The sequence below is a fragment of the Eumetopias jubatus genome, unplaced genomic scaffold, assembly GCF_037043125.1.
Source record: "Eumetopias jubatus isolate StellerSeaLion01/CBP00866 unplaced genomic scaffold, mEumJub1_p1.0 scaffold_7, whole genome shotgun sequence".
In the NCBI taxonomy this organism is placed as follows: Eukaryota; Metazoa; Chordata; class Mammalia; order Carnivora; family Otariidae; genus Eumetopias; species Eumetopias jubatus.
Genome location: NW_028274813.1, coordinates 15,618,151 through 15,632,977, shown reverse-complemented (window position 1 = coordinate 15,632,977; position 14,827 = coordinate 15,618,151). Strand labels below are relative to the sequence as shown.

Here is a 14,827-nt window from a genome sequence, read left to right as displayed (position 1 = left end):
GTTTCATTACTCCAAACATTAACACAGTTTTTGAAAAGTACCAATACATTTCATTGTCATAGAAAGATCCCAAAGTACAGCTGAACCTTGAACAACGTGCAAACCACCCCCCAACCATGTGCATCTGAAAATCCGAATATAAGCTTGGACTCCCCAAAAACTTAACTACTAATAGCCTGTTGACCAGAAGACCAATAACATAAACAGTTCATTAACACATATTTTGTATGTGTTCTACGTATTATATACTGTATTCTTATAATAAAGGAAGCTAAAGAAAAGAAAATGTTATTAAGAAAATCACAAGGAAGAGAAAATACATTTAAAGTATCATAAAAATTCCACACATGAGTGGACTGGCTCTGTCCATACCTGTGCTATTCAAGGGTCAACTGCACATACATTTCAAAGAGAAAGGAATGAAACATCAGTTACACGTGCTTTAGTTAAGTAAATACAAGAAAGCTGCCTCTGAAAACGTAATCAAGTCGGAAGGAAAAGCAAAAACAAAGGTACAGTCAGGTTTTGAAAGCTAGCAATCAGAAACTGTTAAGCTTTCAAAGCAAAACCTTCCTTACCCTATAACATCAATCACCTCCAAGAGCTCAGAGTCGAGCAACATAGAAGCAGAAATGGGCTCCCAGAGATTGTCACTCGCTATGATTTTCACTTGATTGAGACCTTGATAGTTCAGCATTCTTCTTAACACCTTTTGGAGAGATAAACAGAATGCAGGAAAGTTTACAAATAAGTTTTCAGCTGTTGAATTACAACCACAATAGCAGAAGTATCTTCGAAAATCGGCATCCTGGAAAATAGTATTAATATTATTTCTCAATAGAAACGTGTCTCCTATGGAAAACATAAAGCATTATCATTAAGATAACCTACTTCATGGGAATGTAAAAAGAAAAAAAAAAAAAAACAAGAGGTAAAAATGCTTTAGAGGGATTCTCCCTCTGACCTTAATGGAATCAACAGACTCACAATAGTAAAAAAAAAATTAAGTAAACCACCACCATAGCTGCAGATCATTAGTTTAAAAGAAAAAGGAAACCTGAGTCTAATGTTTCCAATGCTTCCTTCAAATGAAATGAGCACAACTAGAGAGGCACATGAATAATCAAAAGGAAAAACGTAAGCTGTGAAACGTCAAATCTGGGTGGATAAAAATGTTCCCCACCTTCATTATTGGGACCCTGTCATGAAGCCACCACCAACTGCAGGGTCACACAGAACACATGCACGAACCTGGCTTCCATTCTAGGCTCTTGCTGCGTTCATCAGCCCTGTGCTCACAGAAGCCACAACTTTCCATGAACAACCCTATGCTTCCATCTTATACTAGCTCCACCGCTCCACCTCCCACAGCCCCACAACGCCCCCTCCACCACGTTCTCACCACTTCACTGATAATGCCTGCAGCCTGGAGATGACCCTGACTTACACAGACCTGGCTGCAAGTCACCCCATCAAACCCCACAGCTACAGATTAAAGTGTGCCGGTCCCCTAGCGATCACAGAGGCCTACGCGAGGCTCAGAGTCCCCACTTGTCTACTCTTTCACTCTTGCTCTTCCCCCAAATCCCTTTACTCTCAATCATCACTTCTTGGCAGTGTCCTGCCCCTGCCCTAGCAACCAGGGGAGTTCCTATCCACCCCACCTTGAAGATTCCAACCACACGTCACCTTCTCTAATAGCATTCCCTAATCCACCCAGACAGAAGTGTCATGTCAACTCTATACCTTCTGACCATCCTGCATGGGCATTATTCTGCTAGAGAAATTATGACTGATATTTTCATTGTCCATCCGGGACTCTATAGCTCTCAAATGTGAACTCCTTTTGGGCAGCAACAGTATTTTGTGTCCTTGTCTTCTAAGCATGCATGGAATGCCTGACACCCCCCAGTGTTGAGCCAATGCTTGCTGATAGAATAAATGAATAAATAAATGAAAGAAATTTAGTGGATATTACCTGCTTAAAAACATAAGACACTTAAATTTTTTTAAAAACTGAAACACAAAATCTAACACAAAACTATGTTTTTTGGAGGAAACACAAGACAAATAGAACTGGAAAGTAAACCAGAGACTACCTCCACCTGAAAAGTTAACCTGCCATGAGTTTCCCAGTGACAGAGGAGTTATTATTCTCAGTTTTTCCTTTCCTGAAAAACAGCAATAATAGTAATTACCTAATAAGGGAGTAAGTAAGAATGAAATGGAGATAAGTAACTAGGAAAAGCAACCCCAAAAAACACACTTGGCAAATGTTAGTTGCTACCTATTTGCTAATGCTAAGTGAAATAAGTCAATCAGAGAAAGACATGTATCATATGACCTCACTGATATGAGGAATTCTTAATCTCAGGAAACAAACTGAGGGTTGCCGGAGTGGTGGGGGGTGGGAGGGATGGGGTGGCTGGGTGATAGACATTGGGGAGGGTATGTGCTATGGTGAGCGCTGTAAATTGTGTAAGACTGTTGAATCACAGACCTGTACCTCTGAAACAAATAATATATTACATGTTAAAAAAAGAAGAAGATAGTAGGAAGGAAAAATGAAGGGGGGGAGATTGGAGGGGGAGACGAACCATGAGAGACTATGGACTCTGAGAAACAAACTGAGGGGAGGGGGGTGGAGGATGGGTTAGCCTGGTGATGGGTATTAAAGAGGGCACGTACTGAATGGAGCACTGGGTGTTATACACAAACAATGAATCATGGAACACTACATCAAAAACTAATGATGTGATGTATGGTAATTAACATAACATAATAAGATTAAATTAAAAAAAAAACATATAGAACATTCCAATGTAATAGGCATTCCAAAGAAAATAACAGTGAGACTATATATGAGAAATTTTGATTTAAGATGTGGAACTGTATAAAATTTCTGGCCAGAAGAGACTCCATTTCCAAGCTCCATTTTCCTTTCCAACAGATGAACTCTTAACCTGGGCCAGAAGTGGCAAGTTTTACAAGCAATTGCTCATAATATTTCAACAGAACAACTGGCATTCAGACCATATGAGGATGGTAAATTTAATTAAAACATTCCAGGGACAATTTTGTTTGTGATAGCACCAATAAAATAATCAATGAAAGAGTTTTCAGAAATGGCTCAACCCGTCAGCCCCAAATTAGCAGTGTTTTCTTTTCTCTTCTTTATCTACATCATGGAATTACCTCTTCCTTCTTTGTCATAAAAACTCCTTGCCCTCCCCACCAGAGCAGGACACTTTTTTGTTACTCCAGAATCTGTGTTCCCTGAGTTGCAATTATGACACCCCAAATAAAGGTCTTTGTTCTTTTTTAGGTTTGCCTCCTTTTCTCAGCTGACAACGAAAAAAAAAAAGCTACATTTCTTTAAGTCCTAAAAGCCTAACGTGATGCAGTTGTTTTTATAATTATCATAATTCCACAAATAATGAATTTCAAAATAGGGAAATTCGACACAAGTCTTCAGACAAAGGAAATTTGTGGTTCACAAGGAATTACCTATGCTTTAATCAGGAATTTAAATATGATTAAGCTTTTGCTTGAATTTTATGTCACAACTAGCAAACAAATATCTGTACTGTAAAAAACAGTGTTCTTACTACTAATTTCCATGGAACCATAAGGGAATCACTTACTAAAAACTTTAAGATAAAAAGATTTTCAAGTCATACAGACCTTGATATAATTGATGTCAAATGACCTCTCGTTCCAAATCTGCAAAACAGAAAGTCAAACACTCTGAATTGAAAGTTAAAGGTCAGAAAGTAGACATTCCCATTAAGATGCCACTGTTCTCATCATCCTTCATATCATCTAAAAAGCAATGTTTCTTACTTTATGAAATGTCCTGTTCTTGAATTTAAAGATATTTAGAAGACAACATAACTTTTTAAAATTAAAATATTATCTTTCAAAACCTTCAATATTTGGTGGGTATTTTTAGTCACTTATTCCAGTGATTTTTTTTTTTTATTTTATTTTTATTTTAGAGAAAGAGAGAGAGGGCAAGCAGAGGAAGAGGGGGATGGAGAGAATCTCAAGCAGACTCCCCGCTGAGCATGGAGCCCGACATGGGGCTCAGTCCCAGGACCCTGAGATCACGACGTGAGCTGAAATCAAGAGTTGGACGCTTAACTGACGAACCACCCAAGCGCCCCATTCCAAGGATTTCTAAAACTGAAATATCCATTCAATCACTCAACAAACATTGACAATGTAATGTGTGCCAGGACTCTATTAGGCCCTGGAGACCTAGCAGACATGGGGAGTGTTGTAATAACTCTTATAAGATCTTACCCGCACACCTAGAGCCAAGTATTAATAAGCACACTGTAGAAGTAATTTTTTTTAGCCCACATGATGTGCTACATTACAAAGGCAAATTCTTAATGAGGGTAGGTAAGAGGAAGATGCACAGCTCTCATTGGTTTAGAATCAGGCAGGATGAGGTTTTAGAATTGAAAGAGAATTTCCATGACATTTATTTTGCAGCTGAGAAAACTGTTAATAACTGAGATGGCCTAGAGTCTAGGCACTATAATTCATTTTACTCTTGTGATACAGGAAAGTACTTCTTATCAAAGAAGCTCCTCACCACAGCCTGTGAGTTTAAAAGAGATGTGAATTACCCGTTCTTTACCAGAAACATTTTCTAAGTGTGACTTCACCATAATAAAATGCTATTTAGACCCAAACCTACATTTAGTTTCACTACAGGTTAAAAATACCCTGACATTTGAAAGTTCTCAAATACAAACTAATTTTCAATTATGATTTGGAGAAAGATAACAAAACACAAGTATATTCTTGCTTCTGGCTCCCTACAGCCCTTGGCCCACCCTCATGTCCTCTCTCCTCGTGTGATAGTACAATTTATCTGTCCCAGTTTCTATCTCTCTCACTAACCTCCTTAAGAGCTTATTCATCTTAGTATCCCTAGAACATAACAGTCACAGTGCCTGCAACATCGTAGGAGCTCAATACTTGCTTGCCAATTGCATGAACGCTTTTAAAATCAGTTTTGACAGATGGCATATTAATAAGCAAACATGTATGGAGACCACTGTGTATATGTGAGGCTCTGTGAGGTACGATGCCTTCGGCCCACCAACAGACCAGTTGGAAAGACATTATCTTTACATTTTTTTCAATCATTAAAAGGTGTTAAATAACAGTTTAAGATAAGGGTAGGCAGATTTTAGCCAGCCTGCCAAATCCAGCCCACCCACCATTTGTATTTTTTACAACCTGAGAGCCAGAAATGGTTTTTGCAGTTTTAAACGGTTACATTTTAAATGGCTATATAATTACCTACATAATATCCTTAATACTGCCTTTTGACCCACAAAACCTAAAATATTTACTCTCTGACAACACTAAGAAAAAGTGTGCCACCCCCTGGTTTAGGACAACAGAAGATTCATAGAGCAAAATGAAATTAATCATTAAACTGTCTGGTAAATATAATATTCTTGCATGACTAGAGAAACTAGGGAAAGCTCTTAAGAAGGAGAACGTGAGCTGGGTGATACCAAAATCAAAATTAAAAAAAAAAAAAGGTAGTTCAGAGAAGGTATTATACACTTGATAGTTTTCAAAAGGGGTTAGAATTTGGATGGGCAAAGAGGAGGAATAAAAGGTCACATGTAGTTAATTTGTTATCAGATGCCAATAGAACAAATCAGTCTCATGACACAAAATGGTTAGTCAACAAAATGCCACAGAATCAAATTACTTTAAGAAATTACAAATAAATGTCCAAAAGTTAATCAAGTTTTAAATATATTACTAACCCCAATATAATCAATATCCAAATCATGATAATGCTTGGCGCCCACAATCCAGGTGATGACATAATAGGCAGTCAGCTGAAGATTCACATAAGGCCAGTTGAAACCTTTTCCCAGCCATCCAGGGAACGACCACGGCAAGCCTGCAGAAAGGAAAAGGTAAAGGTGGAGTGGGTATACCCATGCTGGCAACATATGAAACAAGGCAAAAAAAAACAAGAACACAGGCGAAGCAAAAAGCCAATACGGATCTTCCTAAAGATTATATACTGTGCACAAATTCTCAAAATCCCTTCCAGTTTATGAACTCAGCAACTCCTTACTGATCCCTAGAATCAGCTTCCATAATTCCAAATGCTCTTTCAAGAAAAAGAAATAAAAACACCCCCTCAAAGATACTAACCAATAGAAAGAAATGAACATACAATTTAACTCAATATGCCCACCACCTGCTATAGGGATATTTAATATTCAATTTCTTTCCTCTGAAGTCAAATCAAAGAATTCTGAAAGGCTTATGCCTAATCATTCCTACAGGTTAAGTATAATACAAATTCCTCATTCACTAGGACAACTTCTTAAAACTTAAGGCTCCTTAAAATACTAATTAGTCAGATAATCAAATTCAGCAAAACTAGTTTGTCATCATATCAGTATAAATGCCAACGACTCAAGAGGAAAATATTTCTTTGTGGTATGATTTAGATCAAATAACCCACATCCTTCCAGCACCTTAATTATTGTTTTCAAGTAAGAAAATGAGAATAGTAGAGAAGCACTAATTACAATTCTAAATCCTAATTCTGTTATTAATACATCAAAATAAGCTCAACAGTTAAGTTCCTCAACTGTTAATATATATCACCAATCTAGTTCACCACTGAAAAAAATCAAAATGAACAAAAGAACAAAACGCTTATTTTTCTAAGCTCAGGAGGAATGCCTCAGTGTGTATCCCATAAGAAATGTGACATTAAAATACTGGAACATTTTAGAACGATGAAATGCCAAATACATTCTAAAGGCCCAGCATGTGTAAGTCTTTGTTAGAACATGGTTCAGCGTGCCAGATTTTCTACATTTAAATGAGAACTGACCTTGAAAGCAGCCCAATGGGTGAGTATGAGCTGAAGTCAATGATGCTTTTTTTTTTTTTTTTTACTGCTCCAAACATTTCTGGAATCTCTTGCAAATTTTGTTGAAGATAAGAGTTTGGCAATCACAAAAACAACCAGAATGGAATTAGGTTCTATATCTGATTTTACCATCTACTAAATACCTGGCCTTAAGTCAGTGGCATAACCTAAGCCTCTACTGCTTCTGTAAAATGGGAAGAGTAATGCCTCACTCCAGAGGCATTACATATAAAGAGCAGAAATAATACCTAAGGGCAAAGAAAGGATCAAACCTGTCACATGCTTTGCTGCTAGTAGGATAATGGTAGTATTAACATTATTAGTACTTCAGTATTAATAGTGACTCCACATACAGAATTCAGAATTTGAAAGTTAAACAGACTGCAAAAGCATGGCAAACTTCACTTCTTACCCATGAGTATAATATTAGGGTTCCGCTTCTTAGCTTCCTTCATTAACCACCACTCATATCCTCGGAAATAATTCTCATCTAATGCATAGTGCATGTGGGAGGGTTCGGTACCATCTGCATGGGAGAGAGCAAAAGAGAAAGGAAACCACCCATTAATGGTGTTTCATAGGGCCACTCTCCCCTATACATATACACATTTCAGAGAAGACATTTTCTGGTTCCAATCCTGATGTGGGACAAATAAGAATGATCTTATATAACTTGAGGATGGATGATCAAAGCGTATTATTTCATGTTTTTTCATTACTCTAACTATCATAAAGGTCTTGAAAAACAAAACCACATCTTTCTATTATAAGCAGCATTGAGAGGTGTTATCAAGTCACGTAATTGAAAAGTCCTAGGACTACATTCTCCCAGGCTTTGGTCTGGTCTTTCTGGGGTTTTCAAATCACCACATTCAACACATGAGTTCAGATCACCTCAACTTCTGGCTTCTCAATCCTAGATGTGAATCTCCGGGCTCCTAAGCCCCATTCTCATACCCCAGGCCTTGAGCCTATAACATGCCCCTGTTACACCAAGACAACAGAGCTTGGAGAGAAAAAAGGAAAGAGTATATATCTGCATACCGCTCTATAAGAAAATTCTATCCTAACCTCCATGGTGTGACAAGGTTGGTAGCTGATATCAGTCCTCATATGCTACCACATTTCACAAACATCTGCCCATGTTAAGAGGGGCTCACAAGGAGAGGGGCCTTGCCCTTTTCTTCTTAAAGATAAACATCAGATTCACAAGAATTACCCATTTCTGTATCTCTACCTCTAATTTCACTTCAGCAAATGGAGATGGCCAACCATTACCAATTCTGTATAAAAGGAGTGGACAATAAAATACATGTCCTATTATGGTAGCTTGGAGGAAGTTTGTGTTACACAGGTTTCTTTTGTTTTTGATTTTCATTCTTTTTTCTTTCAATATTAAACACTAATATGACCACACAGACATATCTCTTTAACAAAAATTACTCCCAAGTCACCAACAGGAACACGCGCATACAGACGATACTATAAAGTTCACTATAATGGAAGCTGGCCTGTAAATAATAAGCTGCATCATCACTGAGAGAATTTTCTTCTTCCTGTACATTAATTGACTACATGGACTACACAAAGCCAATCAAAAGGGTGATAATGAAGATTGAAAATTTAATGGTTAAAAATAATTTTGTTTTTAAAAGAGAAAAAAGCTGTACCTCTAAAATGCTGATGACTTATATGTTTGCCACACTATTTTATTTAAAGCTAATAACATTATAACATTTTACATGTTTTCCACATTAAGAGTTTTCTTTTTTGAACTTCTCAATAAAAATTTCAAACTGTCTCTATGCTCTTAGTGAATATAGTTTTTCTAAAAAAACTGTGGGTTTGTTTACTACTGATTAATCCAACTTTATAAGCAATCTAAAGTCCAAATGCTATTTTTATGAGAAAAAATGAGTATTTTGATATATTTTTAATAGAATAAAAAAGGAACAATAAGATATAATCTATAAGCAATAATCAACATCAAAAATGTTGGTATCATTTATATTCTGATTCACAGCCCCTAAGTTTAAGTATAGATTAAAACGTTGAAGGAAATCAATCCCATTTCCCAAATCTCCTACCTGTTGTCTGCCCATCACCACCTATTTCGACTTTTAGAATATGCAAAGAGGCACCGAAGTTTGGCTGGGGAAGGAAGTAGGAGTATTAACACTGTGATTCACGGCATGAAGGGCAAAGCACATTAAGACAATTACAGATGAGAAAACCAATTTCAAATAAATAGCAACTTATTCCAAAAGTAATTTGCCATTCTTTTTTAAAGCTAAAATTGTGAAGGTGATCAATTCTACCGCTAAAATTCACCATAGCTTCAAAAATACCACAGATGCCATTAAGTAATTATTTTCTCATTACCTTAAAGAGATAATCCAATATTTGAGAACGATAGGGCTCTGGATAATTTACTAGAAGTCGGGAGGTTGCCTAAAAAAAAAAAAAAAGTTCAAAAGTATGAATAAATCAAATCCAATCATGAACATGTTTTCATAGTGCTGATGCACACCACCCAGCAGGCCCATGTTCAGCCAGGGCAAACACTGAGTGGTGGAAAGTCATTTCCCAGGTTATTTGTTTACCTGCCTATATTTTACCCATCTTTGAGCAAATAGGGCTGTTGTTTATCCAATAGCTAAAACTCAGGTTGTAAGCCACAGCAGTTTTCTCTTCTACTGAGATGAGGGTTGGCTGGGAGGTAAGCTAACAAAGTCTATTGATGAACAGCATGATAACAGACTTGTCTTGAGGACCTTAACTCAGAGAGTGGTTATTAGAAGAAATGAGCTTATGTTCTCTATCTTAAGACCATTTGTCAACTACAACATTGGGAGGCCAGGATGGAAAGGATAAATATCAGGTAATTTTCTCCTTCAACGTCTTGCAAGAAATTATTACAAGCAGCAATGCTGAAAGGAAGCACTACTCCCCCGCTTCTTTACTAGAGATTTATAAGTGCTGTTACTATTAGGCATGACCATACAATGATCCCCAGGCCAAACTGTACTAAGGAGACCTCACACAAGATTGGCGTCAGAATGCATGGAAAGAGAGAGGTGGAGGGTGCAGAGACCAACACTTGATCACAACTAACCCATGGCCAATAACTGCTTCAACAAAGAAATCACAAAACCAAGCGTGGACCAATAATGTATCTTCGGGGGAGCAATATACACAAGGGGAATACAAGAAATAGGTTTTAACATGAAACAGTGGCACGCCCCTGGGCTTGGAAGCCAGACAGGCCTTAGGCTCAAAAAACTGACACCAAGGGCAAGATACTTGACTTTTATGGGGCTCAGTGTTCTGTTTCATACTCTCATTTATGCTTCCACTGACGTTCTAGGGGCACCCTTACATCTATCTCCCTCACACCCACAACCTTCCCAGGCCCTGCCACCGAGACACAGACCCATGGAGCTACCCTCTCATCCCTTCAAGTTCAACGCATCCCCAATCAAACGTGGCACTTTTTCCTAAGTCTGTTCTTTCTCCTTTACTTGTTATCTTAGTAAAGGACATCTGCCTAAACCATAAATTTAGGGTTACCCTTTCACCAATTCCCATCCATCTTTAGTCACCAAGACCTCCTTAGTATCTCTCAAATCCATCCCCTCACTTCAACCCTACTTCCTTCATCCAGGCCCCCCTCAATTGTTAGAATAGATTCTATCCTCCACACTACTTGCCACATTAATCTTCCCAAAACACAACCATGAAAGTACTCTGTTTAAACCTGCCAAGACCTCCCCTCTGCCAACAGCTTTCAGGACAAAGTTCAAATCCTCAGTTTTATACCCAAATCTCTTTAACTATTTGGATCCTAACTCTGACACTTTACCCAGTACCACTCTCGAGCCTTCTATCTTGATATATCTAACTACTTTTTCTTTCTTCTGTCTGGAATGCATTCCACACCCTCATTTGGCCAAGTTCAATGCACCCTCTTTAGGGAAGGACCCCTTCCTCTCCGCCCACTGGTTTGATGTAGGTAGTAGTAGTTTGATGTAGTCCTGTGGATTCCTCTGGCTTCGGGTCTACATCTCTACTGTAACTCTTCTAACCCTGCACCCTCCTCACTGCCATACTTCTTTCTCTGTCTCACCTCTGAGTTCCTTGAGGACAGGGACTGTCTTACTCAAGTTCATATCCCCATTTATTCTTATTTAGTAAACATTTAATATCTTTTATGGTATTGTTTGTTGCACTGGCACAGGCAACATAATATAGGAGGCTTTGAGTCAGAAGGAGCCTACATCCTGATTGCATCATTTACAAGCTATGTGACCAAGGGCAATCTGTTGTAAAGTAGGCTATCTTACTCCTTAGAACTCCTTCAGCTGTTCTAAGGCCAAAATAAGATGTATGTAAAGGACACAGCGCAGTAGCTGGCACACAGTAAGCTCTCAATAAATGACAGGCATTATACAAATTGTTTTTAGAAACGCAGTCACTGTTCCCAAAGAGCTTACAGACTGGCGGAGGCTCAAATATTAAAGTAGGCACTCCTTAAGTGAATGAACACTGTATATACACAATAACCCATTCTTGATCAAAGGGAAACAATTCTTTTGACCCTGAATTATGTCATTAGAACAGCGTGTTTGGCTGTTTGGGGGTTACTTTGCGTCTATGCAATCCTATCCTTAATACAGAAAGTGCCAACTTTAAGCAAACACACCACATCACTATGCTATTGCAAGCCTATGTCATTCTCAGTACAAAAGCATTAGTCAATGGCAATAGTTCAGAGTAGTACAGCCAAATGTTGAAATGCACCATCAAGGAATAACAAATTACAGTCACACTCCCTGAAAAAGGCCTGGGGCTGTTTCCAACCAGCCCAGGAAGAAGCCTTAGCACAAGAGCTGACACACAGTAAGTTATCAATAAATGGCAGATATTTTATACCCAAATACATTTTTCATGTAACTTCCTCCTTCCTAATCAATGAAACAGGATGATATTAACCAAAATAATCATGTGCCAGATGCCATCCTAGGCACTTTACATCTATCCTCATGATGCTCCCTCCAGGTTTCAAGGTCTCCCCAGAAAAGAAACTGAGACACTGGGAGGTTAAGTAACCTGTCCATGGCTGTACAAGGAATGGCAAGGCCCAGAATGGACCCCTGACAATCTGCTCTTAAACCCACATTCTTAACTACTGCCCCATACTGCCTTCCCTATCAGATTGGAAGACCAAGTGAGAACATTCCAAATGCTACTGCCATAAACTGTGCTACATACCAGGGACCCCACATAGAAATCTACAGTGATGTGCAAATGTAGTGTTGCAACCATTTTCCTTTGATTAATATTAAGCTTCTAAGATGAGAAACGCACTATACACAGGGACACTATCGTATAGAGTATCCTACTCTGAGTTATGCAATATTCTTCTCATTTTAATAATCTTAAACTGAGTTAATAAATATAAATAACGAAGACTTCCATTTTTCAGCAAGTTCAAAAACTGGATTTAATGCCACAAGTAAAGATACTAGGACAGATGGGTCCTCATTTAATGAAATACTGGCTATTGTAGGCCTAAACCACAAAAATGAAAAGAAGAATGACTGTAGTAAAAAACACACACATTGACCCATTAGTCCAGGTTACTCTGAAATATGCTCCAGCACCTGTGAGGAAGGTTGCAACATCAGAAAATAAAAACATAAAAATCAAGAAGAATAAGTTGGGTTAAGCAAAAGGTTTGTCTCTCCCCACTCCAACACCCCCCTATCCCCCCACACAAAGTTGGAGAGATCAGCTAAAGACCAGGTCATCCATTCTAGTGTAAGCCACAGTGATTGGTTTTTTCTTTTTGTAATGCAAATGTCTGACTTAAGCTTTGATTGCCAAGGCATCCACTTTTCAACAATAATTATGTTTTATGGTATATGTACTTAAAACGCTACCCAAATCTTTTTGGTAACTTGAAACCTTAGGGTTTTGCCAAGTTCAATGATGGAAATTCATTAAATATATAGATCATTGCTAAATATTAAATATTGAAACATTACTGAACACAGGTTTATCTACTTTTGGTTTCCTGTAACAGAGAAGCTAAAGATGTCTGGATCTGTTGGTAAACATGTCCTGTGCTATATTGAAAAACTTACTATGCACGTATTGCATGGAGCACTGGGTGTTATACACAAACAATGAATCATGGAACACTACATCAAAAACCAATGAGGTACTGTATGGTGACTAACATAACATAATAAAAATTAATTAATTAATTAATTAAAAAAGGCATATGCCTCTAGAAATTATGAAATGTATTCATAAATTTGCCAATATGCAGAGTGCTAGTAAACAGCTCACAACTGCTTACTCACTAGTTTTCACTAGAAATTAAGGTTTCTAAGAGTCAGGAATTCTAACAATATATGTAATTAAAAGTACAAGAAATAAGAGAAACAACCTAGGCAAGGAAAGTAGGATGTAGTTTAGCTATGGTAGAAGGTATGGATATGCATTTTTGTTAAGGCAAATGAAAGTAATTTTGTCCTAAAGTAGACAAACTAAATGGATATAGAAAGTACGAGAAAGAAAGAAAGAAAGAGAGGGAGTGAGAATTTTATCTTGTGTAGACAAGCTGGCTAAAAATGAAATAATTTATTATATTTTTAAAATAAGCTTTAATAGTGTACTTCTGAAAACTAAAGCTTAATTTTATTTCAGCTGCTAAAAGGATAGTTTTCTTGGATTACTGGTCTGTTCTTGATAAGACTGTGCAAGGTTTTCATTTACCTTTTAAGTAATCTGCCTAGGAAATAAAAATTCTGTATTTTATCAAAATAACTTCCAGTATCTCAAGTTGTCTTTTATCATGTCTTTGATTACTTAAGAAAACAAGTCTTCTCTATTTAAAGAGCTAAAGTTTTTTGTTTTTGTTTTTTTTTAATAAACTATGTAGCTTTCTGTATTTGCCTATGAAGTCTTTAATTGTAATTTTGGTGAAAGTTTTTTAAATGGATAACTAGTATTTCAGAGCAATCTATGATCCAGTGTAATCAAGGGTTTCAAAACCTTTTGATATTTCTGACAAATTTTCCAGAATCAAATTCTAAATGAAGCCTTTTTAAACCTTGAACTAACTTTGGGATTTTCCACAGGGTCCCTGGAACATCTCAAATGATTTGTTCTTTCTCCTTATTAAAAGAGAGATGTTAAACTAATTAGGCTTATTTGATATGTTAAACTACATGGAAAGCATTGTCAAATAAGTAATGAGAAACACTCTTTAGATTAAATTTGTATGGATATGTTTGACTGATATAAATGTTCCAGAAATCATATGAAATTCCTAGACATCTGCTATGTCCTGATATGATGCTGTCACTTATAATTCTACTTATTATCTTAGAATGTTATATGTCACAGAAATAACCAAAGTTCCTTGCCAATTGCATGGTAATGAACTCCCATAGGTATTTAACATGGCTATTTTTAAGCCTTTAAGTGTTCCCAGCAGCCTTACCAGGTGAATAATGGAAACCACGTATTGTGAAGCCCAAAAATATCAGGATATTTGGGGGACCTTGAGAAGAGAGGCATTCACTCAAGTCTATAGGTATTATAGGTGAAGTATGAAGGCAAGTCCTTGGCTTGACTGCCCAGCCCTGAGAGACTTTTAGAGTCCAATCTGAGATTCCTTATGAAAAAAAAATCCAGCAAAGCACACTTAGAAAAGCCTGGGTGGCTCAGTCATTAAGCGTCTGCCTTCAGCTCAGGTCATGAGCCCAGGGTCCTAGGACTGAGCCCCGCATCAGGCTCCCTGCTCCGCAGGAAGCCAGCTTCTCCTTCTTCCCCTCCCTCTGCTTGTGTTCCCTCTCTCACAGTGTCTCTCTCTGTCAAATA

General features: G+C 37.6%; 1 protein-coding gene across 4 annotated transcripts in view; it reads right to left on the bottom strand.

Annotated features, from left to right (window-relative positions):
• GALC (galactosylceramidase) overlaps nt 1-14,827 on the bottom strand; it is a 72,437-nt gene that overhangs the window by 54,963 nt on the left and 2,647 nt on the right. For 3 of the 4 annotated variants that reach the window (XM_028097928.2, XM_028097917.2, XM_028097922.2), the window contains exons 2-7: nt 9,317-9,385; nt 9,022-9,085; nt 7,347-7,460; nt 5,802-5,941; nt 3,685-3,723; nt 579-709 (exon numbers count right to left, since the gene is read on the bottom strand). In XM_028097928.2, the coding sequence (XP_027953729.1) occupies nt 579-709; nt 3,685-3,723; nt 5,802-5,941; nt 7,347-7,460; nt 9,022-9,085; nt 9,317-9,385 (557 nt within the window). Of the gene's footprint in view, nt 1-578; nt 710-3,684; nt 3,724-5,801; nt 5,942-7,346; nt 7,461-9,021; nt 9,086-9,316; nt 9,386-14,827 lie in introns of those variants that run through there. The other variant, XM_028097932.2, reaches the window with a different exon arrangement.